The sequence below is a fragment of the Colossoma macropomum genome, unplaced genomic scaffold, assembly GCF_904425465.1.
Source record: "Colossoma macropomum unplaced genomic scaffold, Colossoma_macropomum, whole genome shotgun sequence".
Lineage (NCBI taxonomy): Eukaryota > Metazoa > Chordata > Actinopteri > Characiformes > Serrasalmidae > Colossoma > Colossoma macropomum.
Genome location: NW_023494785.1, coordinates 36053395 through 36072513, shown reverse-complemented (window position 1 = coordinate 36072513; position 19119 = coordinate 36053395). Strand labels below are relative to the sequence as shown.

At 41.1% G+C, this 19119-nt stretch overlaps 2 protein-coding genes across 2 annotated transcripts in view; one reads left to right on the top strand and one right to left on the bottom strand.

Annotated features, from left to right (window-relative positions):
• Positions 1-3454: 3454 nt before the first annotated feature.
• Positions 3455-6829, top strand: s100t (S100 calcium binding protein T). Its single transcript, XM_036592748.1, has 3 exons — positions 3455-3541; positions 5253-5418; positions 6269-6829. The coding sequence occupies exons 2-3, from the start codon at positions 5254-5256 to the stop codon at positions 6443-6445; spliced, it is 342 nt and encodes a 113-aa protein (XP_036448641.1). The 5' UTR covers positions 3455-3541; position 5253; the 3' UTR covers positions 6446-6829.
• A 3734-nt stretch (positions 6830-10563) lies between these two features.
• The window catches only part of chrnb2 (cholinergic receptor, nicotinic, beta 2), a 46230-nt gene continuing 37674 nt past the window's right edge, over positions 10564-19119 (bottom strand). The window contains exons 5-6 of the mRNA XM_036592735.1: positions 16576-17713; positions 10564-11295 (exon numbers count right to left, since the gene is read on the bottom strand). Of these exons, the coding sequence (XP_036448628.1) occupies positions 11146-11295; positions 16576-17713 (1288 nt within the window). The 3' untranslated portion in view covers positions 10564-11145. The remainder of the gene's footprint in view (positions 11296-16575; positions 17714-19119) is intronic.

The following is a 19119-nucleotide window of genomic DNA, read 5'->3' as shown; positions in this document are numbered from 1 at the left end:
TCTGGCCCACACACTGTAAAGTGAGCAGAACTAAAGAATATGGCCCAAATCTGGCCCAACTACACTGTTGGTTCACAATATTCACACCAAAATTGTCCCACAAATGTAGACACAAGCCAAAATGGTATGAAGCTGTCCAGGACCTGGCCCTATTCTGGCCCACATGCCTAACATCTACCTGGTAGTCAACCAACACTCACATAGGGAAGCAAGAATTGGGTCAAAACAGTCTGCTGTCTGGTTTGTTTTGTCTCGATTGGGGGAAAAAATGCTCTGATCGTGATGACGCACTCAACATTGAGGTTAGTATGCTGCCATCATGGTGCTGCACAACACTATAATTTGCTGTAAAATTAAAAAAAAACAAACAAACAGATAACCCAAAAAGGGAGCCAGGTTGGGGCCCACCAAATACCCAGGGGCCAAAAACTTCCAGACCTGCTTAGTAGCACTTTTAGCAACAAGCTAGCCAGCTAATGTTAGTTATATGAGTGAAATGAGTTAATGAAGTATTTCATTCCCAAAACAGCAAACTTTATGGTCAATGATACATATTTATCCAACTGTTGATCTAAAGCAAATGCTTGTAAAATCTAATTTAACAGTAGAGAAGGGGTGGTTTATTACTGTTGATGGAGTGAGCCGCCATGCTAATATGACTGCATATGTTCAAAGGTAGCAGTGTTGCACTAGTGGAGTGGTTAGAAGTTAGTGATCAAGATTATTTTAGTTTTTTCCCCATCCATGTGTTTTTTTTTCCACGTTACTTGACCTGTGCTTGAAGCATGACTTTTACATGTGGATGCTATGTCCGATAAGGAGGTTAGACCACACTAGTGACATCTTTGACCTTACAGTAAAATGCACTGCGATAATGACCCAATGAAACTCTAATCCTGTCACTGGAGATGGAGATACAGTATAGAGTTTACACAGCAAGATAAACAGCATTTTATGAACTGCTAATGGGGCTCATCAGATTAAACTTAGTTTTAAATGCTAGTTTATAACACTATTTAAATGCAGTGCATTGAATATTTTTGTATTGGCAACATATAGTCAATAACGTCCAGTGTCGTTTGTACGTTAGCATATGGAAACTCTTGTGTGGACGCGCAAACACATCAACGCTATTGTATTGCATTAGGCCATCCATCCAAAGCTTCACTTAGTGCAACCTAATACACTCAGACATACAGAACATGATCAGCTACATGGGGTTAATGCTACACTTTAACTAAACACCAACTCAGCTTAACTAAAGCCACAAATCTACTGTTTGTCTCTGTGTACACAAATACACCTGTTCATTTATGAGGTGTAGGTCAGTATGTGTTTGTGTGTGTATGTGTGTGTGTGCAGGGACCTTCCCGAAGCTTGGCCGGCAGGTGTGTATGGATGCCATTCAATAAATGATGGCTTGTCACCTGTGCAACAAGATCATTGTGACATCAGCATTTCTTTTGACCTTGGGGTCAGCGCCAACCCACCACCACACATCCTCAGGGCTTGAGGTGTTCGGTAATGGCTGTTTTGTGCCATATGGCCTGGTTTGGTGTGTAACAGTATCAGCGTAGAAGGAATTTGACCCCAGTTCCACTTACAAAGTTTATACGCCACATTGAACGATGTAAGTTTTTCATATAAGTCAGTTGTTAAGATGCAAACAAACTCATTCAAAGTGATTTGCTGTACTTTTCCTTTACTGTGGTGGTGAGAGGAACCAGGGGTTGCAATGCAACTATAGCCGTTTATTGTATAAAACAACCAGTGAACCAATACATGTAATGTCGATACCTCTCTGCCAAGAATGGATTTTAATAATACATTTTAAGCCTAAAGCTATTACGCCTCAGGCGTCAGGCAGTGTATTCATGTAATTGTATACAAGGTCACTTTTTTGATGCATAAAGTGCTTCACCTGCCTGGTTCCTGTCACCACTACTTGGATGTTTTTCTATAATGGACCATTTCATATTAAGCCACTCTGAACTGTTTTTTTTTTACATCTTAACCATTTCATTATTCAGAAATTTGTCAAATTCAAGCCTAAGACTAGACTAAATAGGATTTTCAGTGATGTTTTAACATTGGTACTGCAGAATCATTGTTATAAAGTTGGGATTGGGGCATGTTTACGATTGTGTTGCATCACCTCTTCCTTTAACAACACTCTATAAGTGTTTGGAACTTGGGGAGACCAACTGCTGTAGTTTTGAAAGTGAAATGTTTTCCCATTCTTGCTTGATATAGGATTTCAGCTGCTCAACAGTTCAGGGTCTCCTTTGTCATATTTCTTGTTTCATAATGCAACAAATGTTGTTAAGGGGTTACAGGTCTGGACTGCAGGCAGGCCAGTTTAGCACTAGGACTCTTGTACTATGGAGCCATGCTATTGTAATACAGGCAGAATGTTGTTTAGCATTGTCTTGCCGAAATAAGCAAGACCTTCCCTGAAAAAGACGTCATCTGGATGGCAGCACGTCACTCCAAAATCTCCATATATTGTACAGTGTTAATGGTGCCTTCACAGGTATGCAAGTCACCCATGCCATTTACATTGTGCACAGCATCCCAACTTTTATATATATATATATATATATATATATATATATACCAACATTTAATACAGCATTACATAATCAAATGATTTTTTTTTATGAATAGAGGATATTAAGTACTGCTATAATATGTAGTCTGTACAAAATACAGTTTTGTGCTGCATTCAAAAACATAGCACAATATGTCATTACTATAAACAAGCATAACAGTATGAGTGTTATTAATATTAATAATAGTGTCAGACAATCTTAATTCACAACTAATTGTAGTTGAAAAATGACTTTGGAAATGAATGATGAATTTTTGGAACTACATTTTCTGCTTTTGCTCTGTATTGATCAATATGTGGACAACAGGATGGACAAATGATTCTGAATTATTGCATGTCTGGTACAAATATGCATTTTTTTTGCCATTGGATTGACATAGACATGCTTAATTAGACATGGTGTTGGCCTCGGAAGAATACAGAGATGTCTGTGACTAAGACATCGCTTACAGCGGGTTAATCATTTAGACTAGGGTGCTGAACTACCACCACTCTAAAACTTTAATGTGACAAGCACTGGAACATATAACTACACCTTAGGATCATCTGGTTGCCTTAGCGGGAGGGACGGTCAATATCAGGAACGCCTGTTTAGCTGTTTAGCAGCAAACTCCATCAAACAAAGGCAAGAAATACCCCAAATACGAAATGTGAAAGAACCGTGTCACGATGTAATGTTTTAATAATGGGCTTTTGGGCCTTTGGAGAAGTAGAACATGGGAAGAAGGAATGTAAGCAGAGATGGGGGGGATGGCGACAGGTGGGCAGAGGAAATGGAGGGATGGAGAGATAGAGAGAGGAGGAGGAGAGAAAGGGGAGGAGAAAGAGCGGTATAAAACACGCCGTCCATCTCTTCTTCACTAAACCGGCCTGCGTTCCTCGCTTGCACTCTTTCAACGAAAGTAAAGGCAGCACTCATCCGACTCACAGGTAAGAGGGAGAAGAGGGGTGGATTGTTGGATGGATGGTATGAACAGTGTGGAAGTGCCAGCAATATATACTAAAAAAAGGTACTAAAAGGGTGTCTTTGACATAGAAGACACACTTTTGGTTCTTTTAAGAACCTTTCAATTGAAGGTTCTTTACCCTCTTAAACTGTACTGAACTGGTTCAAGGCATGCATTTCTGTACTCCTGAATTTACTCCACTTTGCTTTGGTTTTCCATATAATAACTGAATAACAATTCTTAGAATGTAATAAAACACTAGTTTAAGTTCTTAAAGAAGCACTTTTGTAAATTATATGTGCGAATTTGTAAGACATTTTTAACAAATGTACATATAGAAGTTCTACACCTGTTAAAGGTTTGCCTAGAACCAAACATTTAAGCCAACAACCATTTAGGAACCTATATTTTTAACAGTGTAGGGTTATTATCCAGTAGTCTGTGTTATTCTGTAACTCCTATGAAACTAAACAGTGAGTTATGTCGTTATGTGAATATGGAATGGTAGATTGCCCAAGAGTTTGGTCAGGTCAAAGACTGACCACAGTGACATTGCTAAAAAGAGAAAATTCTGAGCTAAAACAGAGAAAGTGTTAAGCTATTAGCATGTCGCTGTAATAAGAAAACCTTGTATACAAAATGGTAACATAATAGGAAATGAGATTTTAACCCAATTGATTTTGGATTGTGTTTATTGGTCCACTTGTTATGAAATGTAAACACAAAGTAAAATGTAACTGCCGACATTACAAATCACAAGTGACAATCACAATGTGATTGGCATCACATTTTCTTAGTGTTTTCCTAGAAACATCGACTGACAGCTGATTATAATTATATGCCACTAAACTAAGGCCAAAGCAAACATCAAGCAACTGGCGATAAGAACGATTTTGCTAACTTACAAGCATGCCAACTTTTTCTGCTAGCTTTAGCCAAAAAATTTACCAATTAATGTTTTAAACAATTAGATATTTTGCTAAACCTAGACATTTCTACATCTTAATTAGTTCTTAATTTTATTTTCTACCAGTATTATGTCCTTGTATTTTGCATATTCATATTCTATTGACTACAGAAGGTGCTATACAGATTAAAAAGTGTTGGGCTGAGCGCTAAAACTCACTTCAGGCTGTTATGTAACTGTAACTAATCTGGTTTCCATATACCTGGCCTGGATGCGTCCTGTAGCTGCGATGATGTTGCTCCTCCGCTGTAACATCACCAGTCCAATATATGTGTATCCGTCTATGAACGTCTGCCAGAATCCAATCTTCTTAACAGCTCAAAGACTGGGATCACAACTCAGTTCCTGGCTGTGTATGTTCTTATCTGACTTCGATGCAGCGAGGGTTAAGCTGAGCTTCCTTTCCGGCTCTCCAGTATCTGAGCATGTTTTTCTCAGTTTCGGATTTCACTCTTATCGGACGGCTCACATTTCCCTTCTCTACTTAAAGCCCCCCCCAACAGTACAATCAGGACAGGGCGTGCAAGCATATGTCTGCATGGCGTCCTGGAAAGATTCTCTCCCTTTCTTTTCCCTTTGCGACTGTTTTTAGGTTCTACCAAAATAAGCCTCTTTTGACCTTTTTCAATATTTAATAGGACCCAAAAATACAACCTCCAACATATCCCCAAGACCCAGCTTTGTGGAGTGCAAACCAACCCCCACATCTTGATCCTTCTCTCTGCAGAATGAACTCCACCCTGAACTCCGAGAATGCCTCCACTCTTGAGAACGCCATGCAGCTGATGATCCAAACCTTCCACAAATATTCTGGCAACGAAGGGGACAAGTATACGCTCAGCAAGGCGGAACTCAAAGACATGCTGACACAGGAGCTGGGGAACTACCTCGGGGTAAGAACATTGACACACTGTATATTCTTCATACATTTGAATCAATAAATCCATTCCGATGACTATCAAGACTTCTTCACAATTACAGCACAAGTTTGGTCATCTTAACTAAGTGAGCCTGTTATGTGGGCAGTGCACTTCAAACACCAAAAGAAATAAAATGAAATCGAACTACTACTGAACACGCTGTCCTAAGTATACTTAAACTCTGTGTAGGCCTCAGCACGGCTAGAAGGCCAGGCAGAAGCTTTGTGCAGGTGACCAATAACTATCAAGGGGAGGTTTCAAAATGAAAAACAATGATCAAGAGCACATCACACCCAAAAAAAGACACATAGGCCAAGAAGATGTTGGTTTGCTTCAAAATGCTGTTTTTGTCTTAAGTGCATATTTTGTTATGCAGTGTCTTGCATTTACTTTTGGTTTGCATTCTAAGTTAGCATGTTTTGCCTTCTCTCTAGCTCAACTACAATAATAAAAACATAGCAAAAACGTAGAGCTCCAAAGTGGCGCAATTGCCTGAGCACTGACCCCATCATTGGGAATTCATTTAAATTTAAAGGCCACAGCTATCCGTGAGCATATCGGTCCTCGCTCTCTTTGGGTGGATTCTAAGATTCTCCCCTCCTCAGCATGCTGCCAGCCAACACAGGCATCTGTTAGCCGACGTAACAGAACTGGCAGTTAGTGATCTCCTCCAAGCATGTAGAGCTGTTCAATGATGTTGCATTTGTTTCAATGAGCTGTGAGAAACAGTTAAAATGAAAATATGCTATGCTTTGGTTGTCATGGCATGTTGGTCTGGGACTGGGACTGTGCAAGCACTGCTTACATCTTTCTGCTCCAACAGAATGCTCAAGACAAGGATGCTGTGGACAAGGTGATGGGTGACCTGGACGCCAACAACGACGGCGAGGTGGACTTCACGGAGTTCATTATCCTGGTGGGGGCACTCACCGTAGCCTGCAACGACTTCTTCCTGGAGTACCATCAGGACGAAAACAAGAAGTCGACCAAGAAAGACTAGGTACCATCCTGCCTCTCTGAACTCAAGCCAACACATGACCACTGAATGACAGAGGGCGAAGGGATGAGAAATGAGGGGAGATGGAGGGAAGGTGGGGGACATGCATGTGTACAATCCTTACCCACGTACGAGTACAGAGTAACACCACACACTCGTCCATGGGTGGAAAAAACACACCACAGGTCGTGGCGACCTGCTTTGACCCCCCCAGAAATAAATTCTTGAGTGAAAAGTTAGGGAGTGAGATCCAGTTCAATGACGGTCATTGTTGAATATGTGAATATTGTCACTTCCCTTTCTTTCTTTTGTTTTTTAAAAGCTTTTTTGTGTTTGATCACTGCAAGACCATTCTTCCACATTACAATAAAGCTCAAGTTTTAAAGACTAGATTGTCCTTTGTGTTTTTTTTTCCCTAGCAATTAGGGTTAAGAGACTTTTGTATATCGTAGTGAAGATGATTGAACCAGACAGTTTGGCTGGCGTAGTCGGCACAACGTGTATCGATGGTCTTCTTCGCAATCAACTGTATTTGAATTGTAATGGAATAATGAGCTGACACCAGTCTGATGGTTCAGCAGATGCTCCTAAAGCACACGTGTCAGGCTCCAGTCCTTGCGGGCCAAAACACTGGAGACTTCAGCACACTGCCTCTTTAAACACATCTGATTCAGCTCATCAGCTAATTAACAAGGCCTTTATGAACTGAATTCAGAGGGTAAATGCTAATCCTGGCAGCACTCTGACTGGAAGGTCCCCAGTTTGACATGCCTGTCCTAAAGAAAACTCTAAGCTTGTGTAATAAGATAGTTGTGTCCCTCTTACTGGTGCATATTCCTCTTGTGTCTAGGCAGGAGAATCTTCATAATACATTGCCTTCAAAATTCACATATACAGCATTTGGCAGATGCTTCAGCGACGTACATCATTGTACAGCAGTAGGCAAATGTAGTGTTTGGAGTCTTGCCAAAGGACACTCCTTGGTATAGCACAGTGTTCTTGCTTGGGTGGGGAATCGATCCCCAGACGGCAATGTGGAGGGCAACAGTGTTACCCACTAGTCATGTCATCATTCTGTCGGGGACATACACAGCACAAAACACATCAAGTTGGAACATTTAATTTACCACAGGGGGCGACAGCAGGGATTTTCAAAAACAGCATTCATTTTTTCCTGTAGACATGCCGACTACAAAGTAACGCACAACTTCAGAGGTCTATACCAACCATGAATTGACCCACAGAATGTAGAGACATTTTGCTGACCTCAGTTAAACATGTACACTCATAACCAGAAGTAAAAAATGTTCCACACAGAGTAACGAACCTCCAACCTTTATTGAACAGATTAAGGTGAAGTGAGGGGTCAGGAAGAGGAAGGCTGTGAGTAAGGAGGGTGTGTTCAAGATATGCATAGGGGTGCACGTTTAGGTCTTGGCAAGATATTCCTCCTTCTTCCTTCTGTCCTTTTCTGGGATTTTAAAGCAGAGAGTTTTACAGTGGTATTTTTAGTCAGTGGAAGGTTACTTTTAAGGGAGTTGTGCTGGATTGCCCTGAATCCCTCCGGTGATGATGCATGGTGCAGGACCGTCAGCCAGAGCACCAGAGGGACAATGATGAATCACAGCAAGAGTCCGATCAAAGCCAAAAACAGAGCAGTGGACTCGTTCTGAAAATACTGTCGGCTAGAGCTGCAGCCATTATTTTTATAATCAGTTCATTTACGATATTCAATTAATTGACTAATTGAACCATTACGGTTTCTACCACTTCCATTTACTTTGCCCAGGCACATCATCGAAAATCTGTGCAACAAGAGATTTCTTCTGTTATCAACAGAAGCCATATCGCCCTCTATGCTTCCTGTAGTGTATTGCAATCTGTCAGAGTAACCACATGTATAATATGAACATTACAGAGCGTTATAGAGTGTTTTTAAAGGCCTCGTCCACAAGCATCTGGATATTTTTGAGATTTGTTTTTTTAAATGTCCAATCTTTTTTTTTGAAAATTCACCCAGCTGAGAATGCAAAAATGACTTGAAAAATGCTCACATGAGCAGGGGGCCATAATATCTCATAAAATTAGATGTCAAACAACTCTAGAAAAACGTTAGGAGCGTGGGTGATGTGCAAAACAAGGGTCACTGGCTTTATCCACAAAGGGTCAGTGTGGCTGCAGGCGTCCATTCCAACTAAGCAGTAGCACACCTTGAGACCAACTAATGGAATCAAGTGTGCTGAACCAGAATGGAAACTTGCACTGGTCCTTTATGGGTAAGACTGGTGACCTCTGGCACAAAATATACCACTTACCATATACCCTTGTTTGACTTAACACCGATTAGCGGCCCTTTGCTAATTTGATATTTCACGCAGATTCAAAGTCTTTCTGGATACATGTGGATGGGGTAAATGGCTAATCCACCTTGTCAAATAATCACTGCAGCCCTCAGCAATATCATAAACCTCATTTTAGCTTCAGTTTTTGCGATTGATGTGGCACGTAATAATAAGCAGGTGGCCCAGATTTCTGTGGGAACCCTGGTCATGGTCCATAGCCAGCGATATTCATAAAGATACTATGATACTCAGTATAAAGGTACTAAGATATTTCTCTAAGGGAGGGACTTGAGACAAAGGGTAAAGAGGAGATTAAAGCGAGAAGCTACAACAGTTGAAAGGAGAGGACGAGAGCAGTGTGGAAAAGGTTATGGTACAAACATAGTGCAGGAGTGTACTGTTACCCAACACTGCAAATGAGTTCGACCAGAGACATTAATAATACACTGTCTGTGCTCACATGTTCATTCATAACACATGGCAACATGGGTTACAGCTGCACACTGCATTAAGACAAGTATGATGTATGATTAGAACCAGAGGAGAATAGAGGAGTTGTGTGGAGAGGAGAGAATGATGTGAAGAAAGAAAATGGGAGCAAGAATCTAGGGCCTGACCGATATATTGCTTGGCTGATAAAATTAGCCAATATTAAGGTACCATGGATTTATCTACTTTTGTTGTGAGTCCCTCAAAGACTCTTTAAGTATTATAGAAGAAAACCACATTCAGAAATGTGATATTTTAAACAGCAACCAAACATACTGTCAGACGCGCTCATGTGGAGCCTTGCCTGACCACCATATGAACATATGAAAGTCACTTGTCTTGTCAAGACACAATTTTACAGTCTTACGTAAAAGTTTAAATAGCCAAATTACTTTTGTTGATTTTCTAAAATCAAATAATTAACACATTATCTACAGAGAACAAACTCAACTATGGCATTTTTCTACTAATTTTAGTGCACAATTTCTATGTATTTGCTTAACATATTAGAGAAAATAAAACATGAAATATAAAATGTGCCATAACTTTTGCACAGGCTGTGTTTTTTTTCTGCAATATTAAAAATAAACAGTAAACAGTAAATATGCAGTAAAATGTGTTCTCTCTAGAACGTGTGCTTATTTTCATGAAAAAATTCAGCAAAATGTGAAATTTGACCAAGGATGCCCAAACCTTCGCATAGGACTGTATATAATAATTGCCATTGTTATTAATTTACAATCATACTGGTCAGTAAAGCACTGTTTAATGCAACTACTTGTTTGTTTTTTAATTTTGACAAAAAAACCAAAAAGATATTATCGGTTCTCAACTTACATATTGGTATCGGTATCAGTGACACAATTTTCATATCGGTCAGGCCCTACAGTGCAAAACTGCATAAATCTGATATGCCTATCACAGCTGTAACAAAACCAAGCGTTTTTGTGCATGTAAATGCTGACGCTCTTGCATTTTTCCATCACAACTACTATTGCAAATCTGATCTGGTTGATTCTCCCAATATGTTGCCTCTATTTTTCACAAGAACATAATTGGTCAATCACCCAGCATGCTATAACGTCTCCAAAGACCTCGGACAGGGCCTCGTCTTATTCCCCCAGAAATCCTCTAGCATGTAGCAACTGCTATTCCTTGCTCAATTCCCAGCTCCTTTCAACTGCACCTTTCAAATTGCCTCGCTATCCATTTCTGTGTATAGTAATTAGTGGTTACACTTCATAACACATTCTGGTTATGTTAATTAGAATAATATATACTGCATCAAAGCCCAAAAAGGACCATTCGCTTGCGTGATCACACAGAAAACGATGGCGCTAAAAGTGTGACAGGCCTCTACTATGGGAAACAAATCTGTTCTGAATGAGTGGAGATAGAAATGGCTTCGCACAGCTGTTGGAAGATCACCTTTCTCTGTTTGGCTCTCCTAAAATAATTAGCAGTTATGAGTCTCTTGAGGAAGCCGTAAAGCTCGGTGGCTGTCAGAAGGCAGAGCTTTGTGGGTGATAGTGGCTCATGACGCTGATTGGCTGGCAGAGTGTGGTGTTCTCTCTCTCTCTCTCTTGGCTTGTGCGGTTTGTCACTTGAAGGGAGGAGAGAGGGAGGTTTGGAGAGAAGAGAGGGACAAAAAAACAAAACAAAACAAAACTGCACGCATGGTTATTGTTGGTGTTGAGATATTCCAAAAAGTCATTGTATAAACCTAGCAGATCATAACCGCAGTCTGTAGTCCAGCGCGAAAAACAGTCCCCGTCCCCCTCCCCCTGGGCAGGCCCTCTCTCCTCCCTTCATCTGTCCAGCCTCCAATGGGGCCAAGAAGTGTCCGAAAGTTCTCCACCGGTGGCCGAGCAGTCAGCCGGGCGTGTTGACGACCGCCTTGGAGGAGTTCTGAAAGAGCGGCTGGAGGAACATCCCTACCGTGCCGAAGACACAAACGAAGACAAAGATCCAGAGGAAGAGGCGGTCGATCACCATGGCAACATACTTCCAGTCCTCGCTCACCTGCAAGAGTGACAGAGAGAGCAGAGGGGAGAGTAGGAAAAGCGAGGAGGATGGAGGGATACAGAGGCAGAGATAAAGGGAAAGAAAGAGAGGTAAAGTAATGGAATGTGAGGGAGAGGGATGATGGAGTGGAACATGGAGTGAGAGATGTGTTGGATTGAAAATAGAGCGAGAGAGAGAACGAGAGAGAGAGAAGGGTCAGGGAAAAGGTTAATGTGCACAGAGACTTCATTCCGCCACACTGCTCTAATGAGGTGAGACGCGGAGGGACTTGCACCGTAACCACGGCGATGGCTGCCGAAGAGGGTCGGCATGGAGACCACCCGTAACCATGGGGAATGAGGTCCAGATGATGGGCAGAATGAGTAAGGCCTCTTAATTTTCTCTGAAGGGAACCCCCGCTCCTCTGATAGCCTCTCACACAGCACTGCGGCATCACCAAGCTGACAACTTACTACACTAAAAACACGGCGTCTACAATCAATAATATTTGGTATTATCATTCATATAAAATAGACAGGATGGCAAATGTGTGAATGAAAAATATAATATATTATAATATGATGTGTGTGCAACCATTCAAAGCTGTGCGTTTTTTGAGTTCTAAAATTGTCACTACTGAAACCGTTACTATTGAAACATTTGGTAAAGTTTCAGTAGTGTTATGATTGTTTTGGTAGTGATAAAAAGGGATGTCGAATCATTTATTTTAATAAAATAACCATAAATAAGCTATAAGGTCACTCAAAACAAAGTGATTTTAGTTTAAAGTTAAAATCTGAAATGTGTTTTCAAATCTGATTTTGAACCAATTCGGTATGATACATATCCATATATATACGCTATATATTTGCTATCCAGCTATATATATGCTATATATCCCAAAAAAGGGAACGTTACAGAGGAAAGAAAAAATGTTCTTAACTTTCAATCTAAGTTAATGTAACAATTTTTTCTGTGTCAGTTTGGACCATTTCTATTGGTCCGTTTGTCATGAGGGTTTTGACACAATGTAAAAAAAAAGAACAAAAATAGAGATAGATTTTGTTCCAACAGTAACAATACATAAATTGTGTCCACTTTTTGAAATTATGTGAGGTGAATTTATTGGGTCCCAGGGTGTTACATTTGGCACACATCTTATATCACTGATGCCAAATTTTTGAGCTGAACTTTTCCATTAAACCACACTAATGTCACTGTAGTATAATCAATCATAAACTTATTATTGTCACATTCATCATTATCAAAATACTTTTCTGAAATATTTACCGCAACATGCAGATCAGAAAATGAATTTCTGTGTGTTTCAGTGACAAACAATGGAGCCACTGTAAAAGCTGCCACTGTAAAGAGAAAGAAGCTGATATATTATTAATATTCATGAAAACAAGTTAATTCTCTACAGGGACTAAACTTAAAGGTGTCATTTTTCTTCCATTTTTCTGCACAACTTGTATTTATTTACAAGATTAACATGTTCAAATAAAGAAAAACATTAAATACAAAATATGCCATAACTGTTGCACAGGCCACATTTTAGGTCTCATTTTTTTCCCATGTGCAGAACTGTGTTCTTTTAGAAAATCAAATAATAGTGTTATTATTTTTTACTGAACAAATGAATGCTTACTGCCCAGATTAACAGCTTTACATTGTCTCAGATGGCCTAAGACCACAGCACCGTACTGTATTTAATGACATTTCTGACGAATGGACCAAAAGAAACGGAATAAAATCTGAAAATAATGAACTTTAATATTAAGAATGTTCTCCTAAGAACTTTTTTGGAGATCTGATGTTTTATTATGACAGCCCTGATATATCACTATTCTTGGAAGAAAACCTCATATCTCCAAAATGGTAACTTTACAGGAGAAGGAAAAAACATACTTTACTTTTAATGTAAAGTCAAAGGAACCAGACTTTTTTCGAAGTCATTTTGGGTCGTTTCTTTTGGTCCAATTATCATGAAATTTACACACAATGTAAAGGCATTTTCAAATTATGTCTAAAACTGAAAAATGACAAAAACTGAGATACAAGGTTTTCTTCCGACAGCAGCGATATACACCGTACACAGATAATAGATTATCTTTATCATATTATCCCATAGTCTGCCATTCTCATTTTGCGTAAATATACAAGCGAGGCCTTGTTTGCATGTATGCTGATGCTGGATGCTATTTAAAAGCCAGTGAGTGAGTGTGGAGTTGATGATGCGCAGTGCCGTGGGGGGAGCGAGCGCATATCTGTGCTGTTTAATGCTTTAAGACTGCCTGTCACAGCCTCCACATCCCAGCCTCTTCAAACCGCACACAGTCCCTGTATATTGATACCATGTGACCATGTGCAATCTATGCAGCTCAGCACTATATGTAGACAATGGCAATTAAAAATGGATGGAGGGGAAAACAGAGAAAGAGCTAGGATTGGCAGTGCGGTACAGCAGGGTATGTTATTAATACCAGAGTATTAAATTTCCATACAGTCCAGAATGTTTTAATAAGCACATTAACATTATGTTAATGCTTTCATGGCACTGTAAATTTGTAGGTTAAATATTTGTCCTGAATGATGTTTATTTTGCCTGTAAATCATCTGTTGTCTATTATTATAGATTACATTAGATTAAGTGACCCTTCTTAGTCCCACAACGGGGAAATTTCACCTCCGCATTTTAACCCATCCGTGCAGTGAAACACCACATACACACTAGTGAACACTAGGGGGCAGTGAGCACACTTGCCACTTGCCCAGAGAGGTGGGCAGCCCTATCCGCAGCGCCCGGGGAGCAGTTGGGGGTTCAGTGCCTCGCTCAAGGGCACTTCAGTCATGTACTGTCGGCTCAGGGGATCAAACCGGCGACCTTCCGGTCACAGGGCTGGTTCCCTAAACACCAGCCCACAACTATAATTATTAATATATAACTGATAATCATAATTAAAATTTCATGTCGAAATATTTCATATTTCAGCACTATTCATAGATAAGAAAATCTGACACTCCTTTCTTTAAGCACAATGTGGTGGAAATATCATACTTTAATTACTGTGTGTTACTCAATAAATGCTTCAGTAACACCTCATATTTTAAGCAATAAATGTGCAAGTAAAATGCAATGAACACATATGAAGATTTTTTGGATATAATATAACTGAGACAAACTGTATAAACATTTTGTGTAACTGTAATGATATTGATCTCTAATGAGAAATACTGCCCTAGCACGCTTTTCTTAAAGCAGAAATTAAGCTATGCTGAGTTTTAGGTCTCTGTAGTGTTGTGGCATTGCAGCGTGGTCTCTTTCAGTAAGGACAAAGCTCTGGGTCACTGCCACAGAGAAACACCAATACACTTGGGGCTACTGTAACAGGAACAGGGCAGTTGGGGTCAATGCATTTTCCACAGGAGCACGTCATAACCCAAAGGGCATGACTACAAATTGACGCTTCTTCATTTTTTACACTTCGGCAAATTCAGGTCCCAAAGGTGAATGAACGAAAGTCTAGCATAGCTATGAAGAGGAAATCTAATGCCAGGTAAAACTTATGAAGAAAAACAGAATAGCCTTTTAGTAAAATTTGCGGTTGTATGCTGACCACATTCTCAAACAACCGTGTTCTCTATTACAAGTAGCGATTCATTTTTACTAGTCAACTAGAAATTCAAAAAAGTAGTCAACTACTAATTGACTAGTTCACTAAATAAAAAAAGAAGAGTTCAAGAGAGCGAGCAGATAGCACCAGATGGTGCATTTTGTGGTGTGAGATGGGCAGGAGGAGAGTGTTTGGTTTTTGTTGTGTTTCAGTTTCAGGCTCAGACACTGTGCTTATAGAGTTACACACACCGTCTGATGTAAACTGCAAGCTAAAATAACCACAGCTCTCAGAGTCTCAGCTTTTCTGTGGGCCAGTTTAATCAGTCGGATGGGAAACAAGCGATTGTTTACCATGCTTAATGCTACGTTCTTAAAAAGGACGGTTCTTCAAGGGTTCTTTAGTAAAGTAAATTGTTCTATATAGAATCATGAACACTCAACAAACCCTTTTCCTGATTACATGGTGCTTTGCATGATGAAAGGGTTCTTCAGATTGATGGAGAATGTGCTGTAGATGGTTCTTTATAAAACCGTCTGAAAAGCGTTCTATATAGCACCAAAAGCATTCTTGTATTGTTATGATGCCAAGCTTGTAACAATAGAAAACTTCTTTTTGGTGTTATATAGAACCCTTTTTAAAAGGTTCTATGTAGAACCATCTACAGCACTTTCTCCATCAGTTTGAAGAACCCTGTCATGATGCAAAGAACAAATCATGCAAAGGGTTCTTTGATTGTTTATGGTCAAGCCATTCTAATCTCTGCACACCTATGAGCATGGTGTGAGCATGATCCTCAGTGGCCAGTATACCACACAGCTATTCTAAGTCATGCTAGCGTCCTGTGACTGGTGGACTAGTCTATGAAAACCCTAATTTATTTATGCTATATGTCCAAACATATCCAGAATATATTCGTTCAAAACGTTTCAGTTGTATTAAGAGGGAGTTGGCTCCACCTGCTGCAACAACAGCCTCTGTTGTTGCAAATCTTAGGATGCTGCTCCTGGGATTCGATTCCATTCAGCCACTGGAGTATAAATGAGGTCAGCTACTGATCTGGAACCATTAGGCCTGGCTTGGAAATCACCAATCCAAATCATCACTGCAAAGGATGCAGTTACATTGCTCCCTAGTCCAGTGGCAGTGAGCTTTATTCCCCTCCAGCTGTTCCAAAGCATTCTGTCCTTCTGGCAATGATGTGCTTTGAAAGTTACATGATCTAATATTCTCCAACAGACAGCAACACTCTAATCTTGGTAACCGCCTTCATACTGTTACAAAAAAATATAAACTCTGAAGTCAAATCACTAGTGTGAATGGGGGAAAACATTCTAGAATATTGTGAATGGAGAAAAACATTCTAGAACAGTGTGAATGGGGAACTTTCTACAACAGTGTGAATTGGAGGAGTACATTTTAGAACAGTGTAAATGGGGAGAACATTCTGGAGACTCCCAACAAGCATACACTGTGAGGGCACACCAAGCAACATTTAGAATTGTTGGTGTTTTTTGGAGAACATTGAGTAGGTGTTTTAAAGACTTCAAATAGCTGAATTCATTAGAATCCATCCATTAAAACAAGTGTCTGGACACTTTTGGATACGTAGTGTGTTACCAAATTCATAGGCATCTCTGACAGAAGGGTACAAGCTATACGTGTAAAGATTTCAACTCACGCTGCGGTCGTCGTCCTCACTCTTCATATGGTTGGCGATGAAGCGCACCCCATCCACAGCCTCCTCAAAGCCTGGGCAGGCTTGCCCCAGCAGGGCCTGTGTGAGGGCTGTGGGAGGCTGCTGCTGCTGCTGTTGTTGTTGCTGCTTCCCCCGGGACAGTGCCGAGCTTTGCAGGGGTGTAGAGGTCCCTTCCCTGCCCTCACGCCCACCCTCCCTCAACCCATTCAAACCGTCCATGGAACCCCCTCCACTTCCTCCTCCACCTCCTCCCCCCAGTTCGCCTCCAAACTGCTTGACAGAGGCACGGTTCACATAGCATGTACATGCCTCTCCACTTTCCGAAGAGACGCCCAGGCCCAGCCCGGCCATAAGGCCACCCCGGCCGCCCTCCCGTCTCTCGTTGGCCCGGCGTCGCTGGCGAAGGCGCTGGCGCTCACTGCTGTTCCGTGGCTGCCGCATGAAAAGCAGGGCAGGCAGCTTGTCGAGGAAGACCAGCTTGACCCATGGCGGCATGGTGTGGGTGGTGGGCGAGCGGTGGTGCACGTTTAAGACACAAACGCTGGTCACAATGGAGAAGGTGACCAGGACCATGGTGAACATCAGATACTTGCCCACCAGTGGGACGTCCAGTGAGGTTGGGGGCACAATCTTGGAGATAAGCAGCAGAAAAACAGTGAGTGCCAGGAGGACAGAGATGCACAGGGTCATCTTCTCACCACAGTCAGAAGGCAAGTAGAAGACCAGAATAGCCAGAGACGTGATGAGAACGCAAGGGATGATGAGGTTGATAGTGTAGAAGAGCGGCTTGCGGCGGATAATAAAGTCGTATGTGATGTCCACGTAGGTGGGATCCGACGGGTTTTCGTTGCGACGCCCTGGCAAGGCAATGATGTCCCACTCTCCGCTGGGCGTGAAGTCATCCATGCTGGCCACGTCGGCTCGCAGCACCAGATCCACTTCGGTCCGGTCGTAGGTCCATGACCGGAAGGTGAGCGTGCAGTTCTGCTGGTCGAATGGGAAGTGCTTCACCTCAATTTTGCATGCGCTCTTGTAGATCGCCGGAGGAAGCCAGAAGACGCTGCCATCATAGGAGACTACAGCATTGGAGTAGAAGGACACCTCATACATCCCATCAGCACTGGAAGAGACAGAAAAGAGGTGCGTGAGGTGGCACTCAATGAGTTTTGCTTATCTTGCCACACTCAGGGTGGAAGGATCAAATGGTTCTCAGTGTATGATTCATACAATGTAGACAAACAGAAAAAATAGCACAGCTAACTTATTACTAATATCATATCCAGTTTTAAAAACAGTGTACCTATCTAACTGTAATGTTTCATAACGTGTGCCAGGTTTTACTTTCAACACCGTGGATGCAATCTTCAGTCCATTTGCTGTATCCTTTTTTTGTGTCCACTAAGGTATCTTTGCAGATAACCACTGATGCAGATGAGCATTATTAATGCCTCCCAAACTTAAATGGGGGCATTTATGCTCAACTTTTTCACAGCTGCTGAATGGCTAACTGCCCAGTTCCCACCCAGTGTGTTGAGAACCCAGGAAAATGGCTGTGAATAAGGGTGAATTCACTAAAATACTGAGATTAAGAATTGTGATACTCTGGTCCTGAAAGCCTGGAGCACCACAAAGACAAAAATCACCTGTTTGAATTTATAAGCTCATTACCAAGCCTTCTTATGTTGAATAAGACATGTTAAAACAAAAACATTAAACTCTGCAGGCCTGTGGCTCTGACAATGCCAGTAATGAGTGACAAGCCTCAGCTTGGGTGGAACTTAGCCAACTGGTTAGTGAGTTATATTCCCTGCTAAAGTGTCGATGAGGTAGCTAACATTAATATTTGCACAAATAAATTGTTTCAGACAAGACAAGCTGAAGTTACATAATCACATGAGGTTGGATAAGTTAAAATCACTCTTTCTATATGAGTTAGCTAACGTGGTTTGTGGTGTAGTAACCTTATCCATAGCCGTAACTATAACCTTTTATTTTGAGGAAGCACTACCTAAAAATTGTTGGGGAAGTACGTTATCATAACTTTAACCCTAAACATATTACTCTGAAACAATTTACACTATCTGACAAGACTGGGAAACAAACTTCCCACATTATTAAACATATTATTTACCTAACATTAAAGTGAGCTACCTCATTAAAACTTTAGCTAGCTAGTCTAGCCTAGGTAGTTGGCTAATGTTTGCCCAAGCTGGGGCATTTTTTGTCCAAGATTACGCATTGCACAGCCAGGGTTGCACAGCCAGGGAATGGGGCTTGCAGCCAAAGCTGGATATTACAGGGCAATTTTGATATGCAGTTGTCTAGGCCACTACTACCTTTCTTCAGAGCTTAGTTTGAACCCTGGTCTGCAACACATGATCCAACCAATCAGTATCTGCATGAGATATACTAAAAGATTAGCTCTATCAGCTGAATCAGTGTGTTAGATTAGGGTTCAAACTAAACTCTGAAGACGGGTACAGCAGATCTTCAGGAGGAGGGTTGGTCACCACTCCCTTAATCCAA

Bases quoted from the DNA above. Each gene is read 5' to 3' on its own strand.
- s100t (XM_036592748.1), top strand. From the start codon at position 5,254: ATGAACTCCACCCTGAACTCCGAGAATGCCTCCACTCTTGAGAACGCC. The intron at 5,419-6,268 runs GTAAGAACATTG...CTGCTCCAACAG, and splicing joins AGCTGGGGAACTACCTCGGG to AATGCTCAAGACAAGGATGC.